Source organism: Falco naumanni, chromosome 14 (genome assembly GCF_017639655.2).
Source record: "Falco naumanni isolate bFalNau1 chromosome 14, bFalNau1.pat, whole genome shotgun sequence".
Classification (NCBI taxonomy): domain Eukaryota; kingdom Metazoa; phylum Chordata; class Aves; order Falconiformes; family Falconidae; genus Falco; species Falco naumanni.
Genome location: NC_054067.1, coordinates 4,291,431 through 4,311,128, shown reverse-complemented (window position 1 = coordinate 4,311,128; position 19,698 = coordinate 4,291,431). Strand labels below are relative to the sequence as shown.

General features: G+C 40.0%; 1 protein-coding gene across 1 annotated transcript in view; it reads right to left on the bottom strand.

Annotated features, from left to right (window-relative positions):
- Positions 1–19,698, bottom strand: part of CHRDL1 (chordin like 1) — a 45,329-nt gene that overhangs the window by 12,377 nt on the left and 13,254 nt on the right. The window contains exons 5-7 of the mRNA XM_040614726.1: positions 5,118–5,263; positions 4,006–4,099; positions 189–256 (exon numbers count right to left, since the gene is read on the bottom strand). Coding sequence (XP_040470660.1) covers positions 189–256; positions 4,006–4,099; positions 5,118–5,263 — 308 coding nt within the window. The remainder of the gene's footprint in view (positions 1–188; positions 257–4,005; positions 4,100–5,117; positions 5,264–19,698) is intronic.

Here is a 19,698-nt window from a genome sequence, read left to right as displayed (position 1 = left end):
ATTCAGGTTGAGTTTATTAAAGGGTCTGCAGAAGTGGAAGAAGCCTATTTTGGCCTAGATTCACAGAACCCAGGATGAAGCAGTAGATATTCAGACCTGTTATCATCCTTTTCTCTTTTTTCCCCCCAGTGTACTGGCGTGCACAGCACAGCAGGAAAATCTATCTTTAAATTGTAGGTCACACTTACGGCTTCCCTGTTGGCTGGCTGCCGGAAGATATCTCCATCAGAATGTTCCCATGATAATTCTCCATCTCCTGTACATGAATCAGAGCAGTATAAGTTAGGGGACTAATTGTGCAACACCTTGGGAGATACTTAAGAGAAAAGTCTCATCCACCTTTACAGCTAAATTGAAGCTGGAGGTTGCATCCAGTCTGTAGCCTGACTTTATTGTAATAGATTCTGTAAAGATCAAAAGGAAGACCTCTTCCCATGCATTACGCAAACTCAAGATGAAGGTTTACTGTCAGATTTGTGCAGCTTAACAAGATGCTATGAGCAAGGTGATTTCCTGCAACCATTTGCTATGTGATCTCAGGCAAAGCTGAGGAGACGTGACTTAGCTTACAGAGAAAAGCTAAACTGTGTGACCTTCCATTTGCTGTGGGCAGTGTGAAGCCATAAGCACAGTTAACTGTTGCTCAAGTGACATGTAACTTCCTGAGAACTGAATCTTGAACTAGGTTTTTGTAGTCAGCTGTGAAGTGTAGCCATTAATAAATAACATTGTATTATACATATCAAGAAAAAGTCCTGCAAATTTCTTGTCCCCATATCTGTATGGTTGTTTTTTCCCTCTTATTTATGCTTCATTTAATAAAAATTGCCAAGTCACAATTCACCCCCAGGTATGGTTATGAACCAGGAAGGTACTTTCATCTGTTTGACAAAGATTCTCTGTTTCATAAATAGAAGTGATGGCTATGCACAGTGCATGACTCACTAGACACAAACCAGCAACTCTTTCAGGAAGCCAGGCGCATCCAATGAGTTATGGCAGGATGTATAAGAAGCTGACCCACTAAAACCAAATCCCATCTAAGCTCATAGGATCCTTTATTTGCACATAGAGAGCATGAAATGTTCAGCACTGCTTTTTTTGAATCAGGCCAACAAAAGTACTACAGGATAGGGCTCATAGCACCAAGGACATTCTGACTTGTCTTCTAAAAGAGAAAAGGTTTTGCTGGAGCACTTGTGATTTGTGCATGTGATGCGGAAGTAATGCATGCTTTTGAGAATGAATGGGAGGTACTTGCGAAGTCAGGCTCTGGTTCCTCACAGCTAAACATGTGTTTCATGGAAAGGAAAGTTGGAAAAAAGAAACGCTCAGTTTCTATTCAGGAGTAGTGTCCAGTTGTTCTCTTTGTAAAGACAACTTCATAAATACAAACATAACTAAGCATGAGCTATGGTAGAAATTATAGCAGGAAAAAATTATAGCCTAGTCCAGGCTAGAGATAGAATGTGGCTTTAAGAAGTTTTAGAGACATATTTAGAGGCGTTCCTTGATAAGACAAGCCATGGAACTTGAACTGATATCTGACTCTTGGGAAACTTGTGCAAGAACAGGAGAAATCGTTTAGTGTGGAGCTAAGCCTGGAATTTATCCCAGCCTTGGAATTCAGATACAGGTACAGATAAGACTGCTTTGCTAGTGGCTCAAAGCCTAGCTCTAGATGTGCCAAGCATTGCGCTGGAACGCAGCAGTGCAGTACCAACACATCAGGAGCCTTACATTAATGGCGCAGACCGTGGGCTTGGGTCCTCGAAGCAACATAGCTGCTACAGCAGTAGTAGTGCGTGATACTGGCTTGGGAGAGCCATGGTGCTGATGTAGGTATGCCCCCAGTTCTAGAGTTAAATCATCAGTCAGACCCATCACCACTAGCTTAGTGCATACTATGTATTAGCATTTTATCCTCTATGCAGTTTATGAGAGCTTGCCTCTTAAGTTAAGGGGAAGATGGATCCTAACATAGATCAGCATCTGAACAGTAGTGTTTGGAACCTTCTCGAGTGACTAGTAGAGGAATGAATAGGAAAATCAGCAAAATTGTAATCAATTATGTTAACATACTTGGCATGCAAGGAGCAGAAACCGACTCAGTTTCCTCCCCATGAGCTGTGCTAGATCTTGACACAAAATTTTTGATTAGGTTTGCATTTTGTGAGAATCACAAAGGGGAGATAAAACATGCCGTATTGAAAAGACCAAAGTTGATTACAAGATAAATGGGCATTTTAACATTTTAAGTAAGTAACAGACAGTGGAATACATTAAAAAAACCCTGCATCAGTGCAGACACTGGGTCATTTCTACTGCATAATGCAATTTAATCTCACCTCTCATATGGAAATTCTAATGAACCTGTTTCTAATTAGTGACTCTCTCTCTGGCTGAAGTGACTGATTTCTCCAGCGTAAGGCTATTTTACAGCATAGATGTGTCTGATACTTCTAACTTTGAAAGTCAGTTTGATTTTTGTAACTGGAAGAGACTTGTTTCAAATACAGCTCAAATAACTATCAGGGAACAGATACTAGGAATCAGATGATTAGCAAGGATTTACTTTAATTAACTGAAAATGTATTAATTTAAAACAGTATATCACTAAATCACACCCTGGGAAGCCAGAACTGTCACCTTGTCCGCTTGAGATCAGAAAGCTTAATAAGCAGTTTCCCTGGCAAAATGTTTCAATATTTATAAAGATACTGTGGACTAACATGGCAAAACATGGCAAAAAGAATGAGAAACCATGTCCACACAAAGAAGTATTGCATAAAGATCCTCATACTTGCTCTGACTGAGCTGATGTATTTATGCAGCACAGCATTGCCCTGCCAAAAGATTAGCTCAGGTGCTACAGGGTGCCACACTGAAATTAATTACTGCTGCATCTCCACGGTTAAATAGCTTAGACAGCTTGCTGCACTGACATGACTTACACAGCTTCTCTCCAGGAACTCGTTCCTTCCAAGCGTGCTGTAGCATCGTGCTGCATTATTAAGCACTGAGGCACTCTGAAGTACCCTCTTTTTGGCTTCACCGCTCGGAGCTTTTTGTCCAGCATGTGTGTTCAGTAAACTCCTTAGGACAGGGACTGTGGGACTATGCTAGTTCGTGCTTCACAACTAGCATCACAGGCAAAATTATACAACTGGCAATATACTACTCCTTATTTTTACCATGCGAAAGTGATGGGTTCAAACAAGCAGAATCCCAAAAGGATATGGCTGCACAAAGGTGCAAGCAGGAGAATTTTTCAAATGCAGCCTGGCATCGCTGGTATCAATAGAGTGGCACTTCTGAAAACCATAGGTACCTTTGGGTGCTCATCTGAACCTTTGAGAATTGGCCATAGGTGCTTACATACCCTAGAAGTGGTGATTCAAATGCCACAATACTAACAGATAAAATACATTTAGAAATTCTCAGATCTTTAGAAGGTCTTTTAGACAGCTATTTAGGTTTAGACATTCAGAAAGGCTGGGAAGGGCCCCTAGAATCAAGCTCCCTGTGTGTACAAGACCTAAATCGAAATCGCTAGTAAAATACTGAAGTCACCTGCGTATCAACTGACACCTAACTTGAACTGGAGTGACTGGCCTTACCCTCTGAATTGAAATTCTTGTGTCTTGCATAACTTGAGCAGGTCTGGTAATATGTCAGATAGAAGCTCGTCTTTTATTGCAAAGCTCTTCTACCCAGAGCAATGACAGCTATTTCAATACATTACTTGAAGCCTTGATTTACCTCACTATGGGGATGCAACTTTATCATCAGTGCATTCTCTCCTTGTTTCAATTTTGGAAAACAAAGGTAGTGATGTTACCTTGCTTGCATTCAAGGTTTAGTTTCCCAACATGCACTAGATTGTAAGTACATGGGAAACTTGCAGACAGTGTCTCGAGTAACAGTGTTGGTGCACAGACAGGGCTGTGCCAGGGGAAGGAGTAAATTCAGAGCCTGTTCTTCTGTGGTTATACTCGAACTTACCTCTGCAAACTGGACAGCAGGACTCCGGAACAGAAACTGGGAAAGAGCAAGTTAATTTGGGACAAGTCTTCAGCCCACAGTACACATTTCCTTCCTGCCAGTAAAACACAAGGATAATTCAGGAGTCATCCGATTCCTCTGGTACTGCATATGCATTTTTAATGGACATGCTTAAATCTAGTATGTGTTTACAGAAATGCCACTCTAGTATGCAGAAGCAGAATATTAGACCAATGAAAAGTCTGAATAGCTTTTTAAAAATTTGGTGTTGCACAGAAGGAGGTCCTGTTCTTTAAAAAAATGGGGAAAAGGGAAGAGTTAAAAGTGTGCAGGGGGAAGAACTGCAATTACTAGTTTGAAAATGTAACTGATATTATGGTGCTAAAATCACCCAGTGTAAATTCTCGCACCTGCTCTATCTTAGTTGCATCTTAATATTGAACTGGAGATATAGCTTAGCAGCAACTAAAAGTCATAAAGTCTGTTCAGTACTTGGCCTGTCAAATTTGTAGTTAGTGTAGAATATGATGATGATTTGATCAGAGGAGGTCCAGAGTTGTTAATGCTTGATACTGAAGAGCTGGTTGGACTGAGAGGGATGCTTTGGTTCAGACACTGGCTCTGAAGAGTCACTGGGTGACCGCTCAAATATACTGGATTTGAATTGGTGACATCTCAGAAATGGCTCTGTGGCCCAGTGTCAGTTCACAGAGCTGTCCACTCCTAGCCTGTGGGGGTCTTTACTTATCATTCAGTCCAAATGAATTCACTTTCAGTCACTGGCTTCTTTTTTTTTGCCATATGTTCCAGTCAGGTTGAAGTGAAATATTCTATATATGCTAAGTATCAATATTTTACCTGCTGCCTCTGCACTGTAAGCTCACTTACAGCAGATGCTTGACAGGGGTAAGCTTTGTGCACTGTGTTTGAATAAAAGGCAGCCTGGCACATACCAGATGCTGCAGACTGGCTCTGAGCATTTTCATGAGTTCCAGCATTAATTCTCCATTCCTGGCCTTTGCTATGTATTGCTTATATTTCAGTGGCGTGTCTTCTAGAAAGGAGAAATGAAGCACAGACAGAGCAGGTCTCTGTCAAATCATGTTACTTACTGAGCAGCTGCACTGGGCACACTGGTTTGCTTGCCTGTTTTGGAAAAGACCCTCTGCCACAAACATTTCTCCATGATGGTAGGTGGTGCCATTGTATTCACAGGATTTCCCGGTGATTTTGCTGCTTACTGAGAAAAGGGAGTCCTCTGGAAGCAATGGGAAAGGAATACTTCATGCAAATGTTCTTGACAACTTGTGATATCACAAATACAGGGGAGGAAAAGCTTCCCTTCTCCTTCCTTTATCATAAAAGGACAAGTTTTGTCATGCTACAAAATATAAGTGATATGCTGCTATTTTGCTGAACTTTAGTAATTCATGTGTTGAGTTGACTGTCCCAGTTAATCTTAGGCTGCCAATAATTAGCTGCAGTGCCAGCACTGATGGTCATGTCTCATGCTGCTGTATTTTCTCCTGCTGTCTGCTGTAGCATTTGGTATTAGGACAGGCAGATACAGTTATGTGCCTGCTAGTTAGACAGCTTTTTTGTGCGTTAATGTAGAAGGCATTAGGTCCTGTATACACACAGAACCCCACTATCAATCGCACTGTTATAGCATGGTTTCGCCCTTGTTAGTACTGGTAACATTTTATTAATGGTTTGTAGTGTTGTAGCCCCTGGAAGACTTAGTTATAGGGTAGCAGGCTGTGCCACAGAGCATGCATGATTCCATGACATCCACAGGCACAAGCCTTCTGGTGGAGGAGTGGTGATACTGATGACGGAACTGTGTCAAGAGAAAACTATATACTATGCAAGTGTTTGTTCCTAGTGACCGTCACAATTTGTGGCCACTGTTGTTTTCAAAATGGGCAAAACTTGTCAAAGGCAGACTTCAAAAGCTACCCAAAAGCTGATTTTTTTCTGACATGCATTTTAATGTCAGATGTGAAAATGAGTGCATATGACAAAGTGTATAAGATGGCAGTGTCAATTCAAACCTGAAACCTCCTGTTTCAACTCAAGATCATATCAAGTCCTGCACCACATGGGTTAAATTTTCTTCTAAGACATAAAGCTATCCACATCTTATATTAAAACATCCTCTAGATTGTTTAACTATTAGCAGTCTATGAACTGTGCAAAGGGATTGTACTTTACCTATGAAATGTAAGTCACCTGATACCTATTAGGCAGTGAATTTGGCACTATACAGTCACAATCACATGAATTTAGCATCTCAGCATGGGAAAAGACATTTTGAACAAGAGCTCTATGGAAGTAACAGTGGAGCATTTGTTCCCTGGAGCCTGCATCACTGCAGATTTCTAGGAATGCAGCTGAAATTTCATTCAGTGGGTTTGGGCTTTCATGTAAAAGAAACCTGAGCTGAAAATTCAGGTTTTGTGTAGTGCCTTTCGTTATCTGTCAGATAAACCTGGGGAGATTTTTTTGTGAAGCTGTGCCACCACAGAATGCACATTTTTTGGCTAGGAGCTCAAGTGAAAGAGCAGTTTTCTGCTGGCATGCACCGGGATTAAACACTGACATTTAGTTTTCCATAAAAGCATATATTTAGTTACATTGGTCCATCAAATATTAATATTTTGAATGGCGAATGTCAAATCTGGCTGTGGAGCATGTATGTACTATAGTATTTGGGAGTCTAGTGGGTCAGCAAAGAACATTCTGCAGGACGAGGGCAGGAGAAGTTAGCCATTTAGGGTTCCTTCCCTGATCTTACATTTCTCTTCAAGACAGACATGGTAAGTGCACTTCCTCCTTTGAAGCACCAAATGTGTCCATTATTTCAGTGCAATCAAGGGTGTCTAATGATACCTTTCCAGAATCTTATCAATAATACAGAGTTTTGACAAACCTGAGCTTGGCATAGAAATGCAGTGCTTTCAGCACTTTCTGTATGGTTTGCTAGTAATACACATTCTGGAATGGCAAGATGTATGCTTTAATTAAGAAACATCCTTTGAAAGAAAGTCATCAGCAAAAGATTCAAGTGACAAATTCAGCTACTGTCCCATTAGGCACAAATATTGGAAAACATGAATAAAAGAGGCACCTCTCAGGTCTGTGCTATACTCTGAAACTTATGTCACCGTAGTTTCTTGGGCTTTCCAAGAGTCATCTCACAGAAAGCAGAAAGAGAGACTGCCAAAGCCTTAGTTATCCCCTTGCCCCTTGGGCAACTGCAAGAGCAGTAGAACTGGAAAGAAATTAAAATGAAAGGAGAAATGAAAGGAGAATACAGGTGGTTCTTGTTTGGCTATGAGGCCCTGTTCATGCAGCCTCTGCAGGACATTGCTGTGCCTGCATGGGATGCCTGTCCAAAAGCAGTGTTTGGCTTGTGGTTGGACATTTGCGGAGACCAATACTTGAGTGAGTCATTGTGACTCTTCAGAGTATTGGATGAAGAGAATGAATTTTACTGCAGATTTACCTTGATATATGCCACATTATTCAGTTCACTATGAAATCACTAAATGCCTTCAAACTGTGGCTTCTAAACAAGGGAAAGAAAATGGTGAACCTTTTATTGCTTGGAAAATAGCAGTGGAGAGTTGAAGTAGGTAACTGTTTTCACCTCTATTTCTTTTAGGTTGATCATAGAAGTTAGGCCTATAACAGCTAAATCATAACATGTGGTCCAAAACACATGGATATCTGCCTATCTTTGGAATGTGGGATGAAATTCTATTGCCATTTTGAAGTCTTATTTGATGAAATAATTACAAGAAAAGTCAGTTTCAATTACAGGGAGTAAGACCATGGTTTAGGTGCTATGGTGAACATACCTGTGCATATGATTATCTTCTAGCACATTAAGTGAATGGGCCTATTTGGTTGCATAAAATAAGGTTTAGAATAAGTTTTCAGATCAAGACCACATTGCTGTTATTGCAAAAAAATATATACAGTCATATATTGGAGACAGCATATTGGAGAGCATGACTGATCCTCCCCAAACACAGCATCTGTCTAGAAGTGCAAGGAAGCTTTGTTTATATTGTATGTCTAAATATAACTTCTGTCTGGTGTAGTTTCTCTCTCTCTCTGCTTGTGTGTGACTGATTTTCCTCAGCTAGGACTTGCCTTGGTTTCTTTTCTAGTGCTCTTTAAATCATGGCTAATTAGAGGAGTTCAGACTCCCTCATGATATCATATTCTCCTGTAGAATGTGAAATTAGAGTCATTGTGGATTGTTTTAATAAGCGCCAGGTTTGAACTTTGAAAAATCTTGGCATTAATATTGATATCAGCATGCATTATTCTGTGCCTTAGTTAAGATATGTTAGAACTAGATTAATTAACTGCAAATATACTGCATTGCTCAAAGCTCTATTTGTAAACCTCGCTTCCTAATCAGGATTGTTCTCAAAGCTTTATCTGGCATTTTAATGGTGCTGACTAACATTGCTTTAATTAGCTGCTCTGTAAAGTACCAGGCAAACCATCTGTGTGAATCCTTTTAATTAACTGGCTTCAATCTGAGCTTTTCTTTCCGGCATTCATAGCCTGTTGGTGGAAGCAATATAAAACATATAGAATAAAGATGTTATAGCATCAATTGAAAAGGAAATATCTTTGTTTCTGTGGTTGGCCTTTATTCTCTAAGGGCTCAGACTTCAGTGTAGAAGTTGACAGACCATGCTGACATTTGCCTGCAATTTTAGTGCGATCAAGATAAGACCACGAGTGAGCAATATGGATAGCACTGTTTTATCACCAACATTGGCATTAGGTAATGGCAGGGGGCTAAGATGTGCAACCAAGGCTTCACAAGACTTGATATGGATTTGAACTTACCCTGTAACTTTAAAGGTTGAACCTGGCTGAAGAAATTTTTCAGATTTTACAAACAGGCAACACAATACAACTGTATAAAAATATGGAATAGCTTCAAAACAATTATTTTTTTGAAAACAATTGAAGACTGGGGTGGCTATGCATGAATTCTTATATCTAAGCATTCTCCTCTTCCAAACACATGGGATTCTGTCCAGCTTTTGTTGCCTACCTAGGCTGTTTTTCACTGGCATACCATACACAAGGTAAATCCTAGCCTCAATGAAGCCAATAGAAAGGTTTCCTTCGGGATTCAGCCTAGGTGCTTACTTGAATGCTGCTTTTTAAGATCATGTTTGAGATGGATGCTTGAACTAGAAGGAACTGTTTATCTATACAAAAAAAGATTTGTATCAATTCAGATCTGTAGTACAGCCTGATATAAAAAATCACTATGAACTAGAACTGCAGGAAAGTGTAGTTCATGTATTCCATGAACTGTAGTCTATTGGACAGGGCATGTGCAGAAACAGATGGTAAAAAGTTTGCCACAAAGGGATACTAACTTAATGTGAAGTGCAGTACTAATGCTTTCCTGATAGTCTGACAAAACAGATATGAATTTGATAAACCACAGACATTTATGGAAATTTTCTGATTCAGTGGAATTCACTCCAATCACAGCTTTTCCATGGAAACCTGCCTGGGTTCCTGATGGTCTGCCTATAACTTGGGGTTTCCAAGGGCCCAGGTTTGAGGGCCATGTACCATGTACAGAGACCAGGGCTTCCTGGCTTTTAGAGCTTTCCAGTCTCCTGGGAGAAACAGATGCTGTGTCACATGGATCACAGTTTTGGAAATGCCATCTTTTAGCTTTATCTGTTTACAACTCTGTTCCTTCCTGGATTGTTATGAAAGCTTGGTCCTGAGATGCTTTACCCTTACTTGGATATGGAGCAGAAGAGCATCAGTTATCTGCAACTAATCCCTTGAATAGCTTAGACAAATTCCATGGGCAGTTCCTGGTGTTTGAAACTGTGGTAACTTCTGTAAAAGTACTTATGTGCAGAGAGTGAAAAGCAGTAACTGGCTATGAGCAAACTAGGCTTTTGGGAAATGTGGGGTGACTTACTTGAGGAAGGGCTTTAGGATCCAGGCCTTACTACAATCAAATAAGTTTTCAACTTGGATCCTTCTGGAGAAAGTCAGGAGGTACAGGTACAATTGCTAACAGTTTTAAGACACTAACTAACAAACCAGCAAAACCACCTCAGAATCAGTACAGTCGTGGCATGATAATCAGTAAAGTGTTTATAAGGTGACATCTGACCTTCAAGACAAAAAAATCAGTTGGCTTTGGATGGTCTTCACCATTGTGGACAAGACCAAGCATTGGCTTTCTGAAAGTCATTGTGTTGAGTTTTACTGATCTGCAGCCAGTAATAAGTTGAAGTGGTAACTGAGCGTACTCCCGAAATGGAGCTTGTACAGACTAGACAAGGAAGGTGTGTAGGCAAAGTTCATGCTGCTGCACACCTCTCAGCAAGGTCTGTAAGAACCTTGCACAGCATCTCAGTAAGGGTCTGCAGGTTTTTATTGCATCTCTATGAGATACTTGTACAATATTCTCACCATTCTCGTTAGTACATAACACTCTCACTATTGCTTTATTTTAATATCAGAACATCTGGCAAAGATCATTTTTTAAAAATCCTACAGACTTTTGGCTTGATGACTTAGAAACTATTTTTAAACTGCAACATTCAGAATCACCTAGTGTCATTTACTGAAAAAGATAGGCTTTTAACATCAAGCAGAAACGCTAGGCGCTCAGCCTGGCTTGGTTTTTGCAGTTTTTCTGTTTTATTAAACACCCTTATAAAAACAATCAAGAGCTAAACAAGATGAAATTAATCACGAGGTCTAATGCCTTAAGAAACTTACCATACTGGGAACTGTTCTACAGATAATTCTCTCTCGTCTTTTGTAAGTAAACAGATGATAGATTATGAATTTGAGTCCAGGGAGGATTTTATGAAAAACGTTTTCTAAATCAACACAGAGTATAAGTATGTACAACTAAGAGACTGAGGATTTGTTTTGGAACCCTATTCACTAGATGAGTGATTGAATTCTGCTATAACTCTGGGACAACCGTTCGCATTGACATCTATCCTGTGTATTCACTTGTATTCTCAGTGAGTTTTGCTACTTACTGAACAAAACTGAGTCAGTTTAGTTGCAGTGGGTACTTCAAAGCTCTCTACACCATATTCTGGTGCAGGAGACTCTCTTTAGACACCAGCTAACTGGCCATCTCACACACTGCTTCTGTACAGAAATCAGATCACTCCGAGTTGTAGCATAACATCATGTGAGGCCACATTACTTGCCTTGACATTTAAGATTGGCACAAGAATTGGAGGTTAACTATTCAGAAGCAAGATATAGAGGAATTATGACGGTCAAAATAAAACACAAGTCTTGGAAATGTGCGGATCATGAGCATTTCTAATGCCAAAGGGGAACATGACTAGAATATGAGAGTACTTGAAAAATTTATGAAATCTGGATCAGCTCAGGTGCACACATTGCCCAACACAAGCAGGCAGCACTTTGATGACCTGACATCTGGTTTTGGAAAACTGCTTGGGCAGGAGTTGCACATACCCCTAGGTCTACTTGTTAAAAAAATATTGTTCATTCTCCTCTTTCATGAAGTCTGGGTCTTTTCCCTACAAGCAAAATCATTCTCTAGGGTAATGTACACATAAGTCAGTAGAGAGATACAGGTATGATTCTTGCTTACTGAGTCTTTTTACTGCTGTTTTTCATAGCAGTGTTAAAGGCTAACACAATGGGCTTCAGGTTCCACTGTGAAGGATTAATTCTAGGAGGCCCCAAAATACTAACTGAAGTAGTCTGGAATAACAGTAATGGAATAATTTATTCATGTGCAGAAAATTACATTTCTGGATAAAAACCTGCAGGTGGAATTGCAATTTACAAAGTGGGTTGAAAAAAAATCTAGGCAGCAATGTAGAATAAAATGCTAACTCGCACTGACCGCAATTCATGCAAGGAGCTAGAAGCATGAAATGCCAGGAGATTGTTGCAGATAAGATGCAGATAAGGTGTTGGAAGCTTTCTTTATGTTATGCACCTTGCTACCTCTCTAGCTTTCTTCAGCTGCTCCCAGAATGCAGGCTGCAGTTGCCAAAGGCCAACCACAATGTCAAAATTACTGCTTTCCTCCACCACTGAAATGTGTTTTTAACATGAAACAGGCTGTCACCCACAGGAGTTGTGCATCTGTCTTAGAATGGAATTCCCTTTGTGTTTGTGTATGGGACAAGACTTCCCCAAATTAGCTAGCCTGAGTACTATCATTCATAGCAATAGCTCTATCCTGAGCCAGACACATGCGGAGTAGGAACTGTGCCTCCCACTCCAACTTCCAGCTTTTATCTAAAAGCGTAGCTGGGAATGACAGCAGCAAAAACAGTTCTTGTCTTTTTTTGCCAAACACCCATGACAATGGGCTGGCTCGTGGATCGTTTGTGGTTTTATTATTATTATTATTCCTGGTGCAGAATCTTTAAAACTTTAAGGGTAACAATATACCCTAAGGTCCCACCTTGCATGCAGTGAAGAGCATCTTTTATACCACAATACAGATCAGTCCATTTCTTTCAAGTAGGTCCTGCTGAAGCCAGGGAATGACTTATAGAAGGAAGTTCTCCTCAGTGAAAAACTCCAGAGACTAGGACTTTTAAGCAAACAAGGTGTAACATTTTAATTTCAGTTTTGAGGCAGCAATATTGAAAATTAATTCAAAGCACATGAGCTGCACTTTGGTTCAAAAAACTTCTCTTCAGCAGGTAATGCCTTTTGCACCTCATGCAGAAGAAACTAAGCTAAAAGGAAGGTCCTGACAAATGGTGTCCTTCATTCTCAATGGTGTATGCTGGTAATGCCCTGTGTCATTGGTACATGGGGAAAACAACAGCAAGTGATGTATTAGTATCATCTGGGATGGCAGCAGGTTTGGACTGTCCTTTCTAGCTGTGCATGTTTGCTGCCTACTAACACACGGTACTTGTCTTTCTGTGACACCAAAGACGTGTACAATATTGGAGAATCTGAAGCTCCTTTGCAGCTCCTACCGACTGCGAGATACAGACTTCAGTCTGGCATGCTACCAATGCAAGTGAGTGACTGCAGTTTACTCTTACAGTTACTTTTGACTGCACAGCCAGTTGGAACATGTTTGAATCTTCTGTCACCCTGATGTACAGGAGAGAAACACAAAGTGAGAAAATCTAATCACTTTGAAATTAGCTTTGTGAGGGGACCTGGGCTAAACTCCTCTCTCCAGCATTAATATGGTATGTGCCTCTTCCTGTTGCTGGAACAGCCATTTGACAGCTAGATAAGCATGTATAGATGTGAGCAGTCCTGGAGCTGCTCTGATTAACAGTATCTGAACTAGCCTCCTTTCACCTAAGGAATCAGAGCTCTGAAGATGCGGTAATGAGTGGTTTGATCCCTGCTGCCTTGGTGTCTGTGTTCCAAGGGGTTCAGCCAAAGCCCTTCCCAGTACTGGTAAATTCTAAGTGCTAGTAACATTCCAAGTAAAAGATAAAGCCTGTGTTCAGAAATCCTCTGTGTTAGGCTCCTCCCTCTACTACACATAAGCCAATAGAATATGGTTATTATATATAAGAAATAGCTTTTCAGTATGAGACACATACTTGGAATGGAGGAATAAATACGTGTTGATAATCTGATCCTTACAAATTCAAAACAGAGCAGCCTAAGACTTCAAGAGGTAAGCGAAGCATCCTGCAGAGAGAGATCATGCATCTTGCTAGGAGAGTGACAGCGAGACTTTGGTCATAGTTACATTGAATAAATCTGGAGCAACTCTGTTGACTGAACTAACCCTGATGCCATGTGTTCATACCAAACTGTATTTTTAAAAATATTTTTTAAAAAAAGATCCTCATGTTTATATGGGATGAAGATCACATAAATGATATTCTTCTGTGTGTATGCAGTGCATAGCGATGCTTTTATATGACACAGAGCACTTGCCTATTATTCTGCAGTTCCAGTGAAACTAAGGTACAGTGGCAGCAGTAGGCCTGGTTTGTACCCAGAGATCCAATTAATGCTTACGTTCTGATCCATTTGTATCAGAAGGGCCAATGCAAAGAAGCATATAGCTGGGAATCTGGATTTCCTCATTCTGCCACCATGGTTCACTTCCCCAAAAAGGCCTTCAGTGCAGAAGATGTTCTGTGATCATATTTTGGCCACCTTAGCATGAGTGTGCTATGCTGGGGCTACTTGATGAGAGGGGCCAAATGCAGAGGGGGTAAAGAAAACATTGAAGACAGAGAATAGAGAATCTCTGTATTATAGGCAGCAAGGGACATTGTGGAACACAGGTGTCATTGTGACCTGGGATAACGCATGCTCTGTTTTTTCCAGAAATTTACCAAACTTTCCTCAGTGTCCGTGGAGGCCTCTTGCATGCATTTGCCTCAGAAAGGCAGGAAACCTGTCAGTGCCTTCGCCTCAGTCACTGCATATTCCTGACCTGCTCCCAGTGCAGTTTCAGGTCCCAATAACTAAACTGAGCCCTGAGTGCCAGCAGCACGTGGTGGGACAAACTGCTGTTGCAAACTGGCTCTTGCAAGGTCAAAACCACCGGCTGCTGAAAGGGTAGATGTTTTTTTCCCTATCATGTCAAGAAGGGTAAAATACCAATATTCTAGAGCTACTTCACCACCAGAACTAAATCCTGATTCATCATCTCATGAGAATACAGAAACCTCAGACAGAGAAAACCTATTACACTGTTTCAGTGCAAGGTTATCTTCTAGGGATCACCTAGTATTATTTTAAATAACCTTTGTGGCTGGAGGTCCTTGGGGGATTATAGCACAGCATAAGAGAGCAAATGGATTTCTTTCCTATTAAAAATTCCTTTGCTTAATTTCTTCCCTCTACTTTTGTTTCCACTCTACATGAATGTGTCACTTCAAGGTCTGATCTGAAGTCCATTGAACTAAATAGATTTGGAAGCTGGCCCAAACACCTACTCTGTGTGGCACAGTGTAAAGGCACTTGCCTCTTTCATCTTCTGTCTCATATTTCTACCATACTCCTCAGCATTTCTAGAGAGGGGGCTATACCACAGTCAGTAACTGCATCTGTTTGTAGAAGGCTGAGTCCAAAAACTATCAAAGCTAATAGAAATCTGTTGATTGACTACAGTAGACTATGGATCAACCCTCAGTCCATCTGCATTTAGCCTTTTCCCTCAGTCATGCATCACAATCCAACTTATTATAAATCTACGATTTAAAGAAACATAGATGATGTGTGAATGTCCTTTTAAAAAACAACAAAAATGGTGCAATGATGTTGTTTTTAAAGCAGTGGCTGAGGCTGACAATAAATTTGGACTGAAAAGTTGTGCACTATCCAAAAACTGCAAACACAAGCTCTAAACAAAATCCATATGTGCCTCTCGGAGGTGCAGGTGTCAAAGATATTAAGCCACAAAATGCTTTACATTAAAATAACTTCAAGGACCAGGTTAAGCTCTAAAAACTCCAAGGTAATTCAGAGTTAATCGCAACAGCTAGCCTTTAATATGGTCAGCCAGTAGAAAGTGTATGAAACTCATTGCTTGAAGGAACTAGTAGCACCTTATCTAGAGAGTATGAACTTTCATACAGATTCAAGGCAAAGATGTAGTTTCAGTTTAAACATTCAAAAGACTGTTGGTTGTTTTTTAGCTTTCTAGGGCTAGAGTCAAGCTCTTCACATTATTTTAATATATTTTCTGCAGCTTAATTTCCTGTGTTTTCTTTTATAGTGGCATAAAAAATTGCCCAGCAAAACTCTGAAGAAGTCATAAAACACTTTCTAGGTTGCTCCATTTTAATTCCTGCTCCAAGGTTGAACTATTATATGAATCTACCAATCGCTCTCCCAGCCAAGGAAACAAATTGAGTGAAGCTTTGGAGAATTTTGAATCCTCTCTGAAGCATCTTTGAAGCTCTTGGAAGTTATCTTGTAAAACTTCCGAGCAGCCTATCCTATCCTATCTTGTCAGCCCAAAGAATGGAAGTTCTAATTCTGTCATCCATGTGGGAAGATACATATTTTTCAGTGCATTTTGGATACCAATGTACAGATAGATTGTTTGAATTTTTATACTCAAAAAAGCAGAATGGAAACAAGTGATAACCTCAATCTGGCTGTGATGGCAAACTTTCCTTATGAAGCCAATAACAAAACAAAATCACAAAACAAACTGAATTATCTGAGCACACATCAATAGGAAAAAATTAGACATGTCCTAAGAATGCCTATATAATTGTATTTCCAAATCAAATTTACTTCTATCTGACAGCTACCCATTGTTGGGACTATACAAAACCCAAAGAATCTTATTAATCTCTGGTGCTGTGTAACGTTCTGTGCATCTTTCATATTCCAGATATGAATATCCACCTTGTTTGTATATGTGGAGTAACCACAAAAAAGTACAGCTCTGTAATTCTATGGTACCTCCACAGGCACCAAATGCAGACTGGAAATTTTGAAATTTGCTCTTATCAATAGATAATAGTAAGTAGTTCTCCAGTTATAACTATCAGCTGCTGTGTATGTTGGCGTACCAATTCTGCAGTCTCCTGTACTGTGACTGCTGACGGTTTGGGTCACAAGTTATTTTTAATTTCTTTTTCATTATCTGGAAAGTGCAGAGGTGATCAGTGAAAGCTTAGCTACTGGGCCTACAGGCAGTGCAACAGCATGGTTTAAAGGTCTCAAGAGATGCAGAAGCTGAGGTAAAGTAAGAAAGGAAGGCGGGGCTGAACATTGAAGGGGAGCGAAGTATGCAGAATTTCTTCCACGGACTGAGGCTTATGTCAGACGTGTGGCAAAGTGGGCAGCATGCTGGAGATTATGGCCGGTTTTTCTTAAATCTGAGATGTGTCTATAGCTCCAAACTCATTATTTCTGTCAATGCACTGTTATTTAAGTGCCAGCTATCTATTCCTTGGTGTCAGGAAGACAGTCCTTGTAGGACTCATTACTAAGGCGGTTATGAACTTGTTATATACCATGCATCAGTTACAGAATATAGAGATTTTATTCTTTGGATTAACAGTTCAGACAAGCATAGATAATAGTTTCAAATGGTCAAAATTTTCAGGAGCCTAGCTTTTTCTGTTATCTCTCAGACAATTCAGCTGCTTCCAGAAATGTGGATAATGTTGTATGAGCAAAGAATAAAACCAGCCGGATTTCTAATGCTTCGCAGTTCATTTGTTAATATTGATTATTTGTGAAGTTTCCCCACTCTCATACTCCCAAAGTAATCTCTTTCTGCATACTGAGTTTTCTTTTTCCTTATTTTTTTTTACCACTGTGCTTTGTAGGAAGACACTTTCAAAGACTTTCAGTTGTACCTGTGGTACACTGTGCTGTCACTGATGGATTAGACTTTGTAGGTGACATATAGATCAGATGTTTGAAGTCCTCCAGTGCTAACTATTGATGGTGACAAAAGAGGTGTGTGAAGGGAACCCCAGTTATTATAATGTATTTCCAATACCTAACTTTACTGATGCTTGTGTAGCCTTAGATTTTTTTTCATCTGAACATTTCTGCCAACATTTAACCAGTCTCAATCAATGGTTTAAGACTGTCCTCTACCGTTCCTTAATCCATGCTAATCAGTGGGCCCTTCATGTGTCAAGCTCCCATCAGCTGCACACAGAGGACTTCAGTATTGAAATTGCTTACAGGCTGTTGTTGTTTTCCACAAGTGATGGATTTTGTAAGATTTCACCATAATTTATCAAGTCTTCCATAAAATGACAGCTGTTACTGCTCTGTTGTTTTCATCTCACAGACTACATCTAGGCCTTTAGGAAGCATCTTTGTAAGATGCCTTTTTTTATTATTGTCTCAAAACCAGCATGTATCAACTTTCAGTAGCTATGATATTTATTACTGTCAAATTCAAATTTCAGTAAGAATCATGAAAGAAATACTATCTAAATATCATTCTTCTCATGCAAATCTCCCCGTGGCCTTCTTCCTTAATCCTTTCACCATTATATAAGAGAAAGGAAATCACAAGCTCAGAGATTGTTTATACTACTGCATGACCAGTGGTCTGAAATCCTTATGGGGTTAGATGGAAAGCGGATGTTTTGGCAGCACAGTTCCAGAAGAAATTCTGCTGCCTGGAGACTTAGACAATAGAGGGACAGATTAACACACTGAGCGTTTCTGTATTTGCAACTTGTCAGGTTTAAGAACCTTGAAGAACTTTCATGGTATGGCAGAGAGCTGATCTTTTGGACAGTGGAGAGTTCTAAAGTTTTGCAAGTGATACGTGAAGTCTGGATCCATCTCCAAACTCTTATGAAATACTTAGGTGTTTGAACCATGTGTATTGGTTCAGGCACAACTTATATGCCCTTTGCCACAATACTTGTACAAATTCTTTATCGAGAATATTGCTGTAATAGCCTGTTTTCAGTCTGGAATTCAGGATGTGGAGTGTTTCTGGCTGATTTCAAAGGTGTAGCATCACTCAACAGAGATACTTTTTATATGGGAGGTAACAAGTGTTCTTTTAGTAACAGCATGGAAAACGGTGTCTGCTCAGTAAAAGGCCATCTGAACATCTCTTAATATTACCATATTTGTATGGTTTTTTCTCTTTCCTACTCAGGCTCTACTAATCCATCTACTTAAGACAATTAAAAATTGTAACTTCAGTGAGATCTGGGCCATGAGTTTCTCACTTAGTGATCTAAGAAGGGTAGGTGGTAGCACAAAAATTGCATAGAGAATAGAAGAGTTGGGCACAATATGTTTCCTCCATCCAACAAATATTTGTGAAATAGGCTGCGTTCTTCTGAGTGGAATGGTGAGAAGACTGGAACTGAGAGCCTGGGAGCTCTGGTGTGTGAGCTGGGTGAAACCTCTTCACCAATTAGTTTATTGTATGTGCATTCTGCAGCAGAAAATCATTCCACCAGAGCATTCCAACAGCTCAGGTTGAAGATTTTGGTTGTAATTCAGTGCAGGATACACTGTATAATACACATGCTTCTGTGTTTATATATGATGTATATCAGGTCAACAGGTGTTGTACATACTCAGCACCTTGGAGTCTAAGAATTTCCACACTACAGAGTGCAGTGTTACCTGGACTAGCTCAGTTACTGGAAGGAACTGAGAGAAAGTAGCATGGAGCTCATTGCAGGTGCATTTTTCCTGCTTCTTAAGCAAGTTTTGCAGTGCAGTGAGCTCTACACTGTCCTAACTAGGCTGCTTCCAGGATCTAAAACAGCTAGTTCAGAGATACATGTATTACTAAGTCATGCTGCAGTCTGCCATGCAGACATAGCCTCATTTAATTTTAAGTGATGTTCTCAGACCACTATTGTGAGATACCTGATCTGGTCCATCTTTGTATTTAGTCCAGCTATATATATAGGTGCCACCTGGCATTTTGTTGTTATTTCAGTATCTATAGGGCAACAAAAAGTACATCAGAAAAGCATTTTGAATTTGATACAGAAAAATCATAGTACCAAATGAGCTTAAACTGAAATGTGTTACTAATCATGGATGTTGGTGGAAGCCAGTGTGTTTAGTTGGGCCAGCAAGCTTAAAAAATACTGGAGCCAGATGGGCCAATTCATCTATCAGTATGTGGCCTTATCTGCTGAGAAATCAAACCAGAAAGTGGTTTTTTCTAAATATGCAATTGTGCATTTTTGCTTCTGGTGT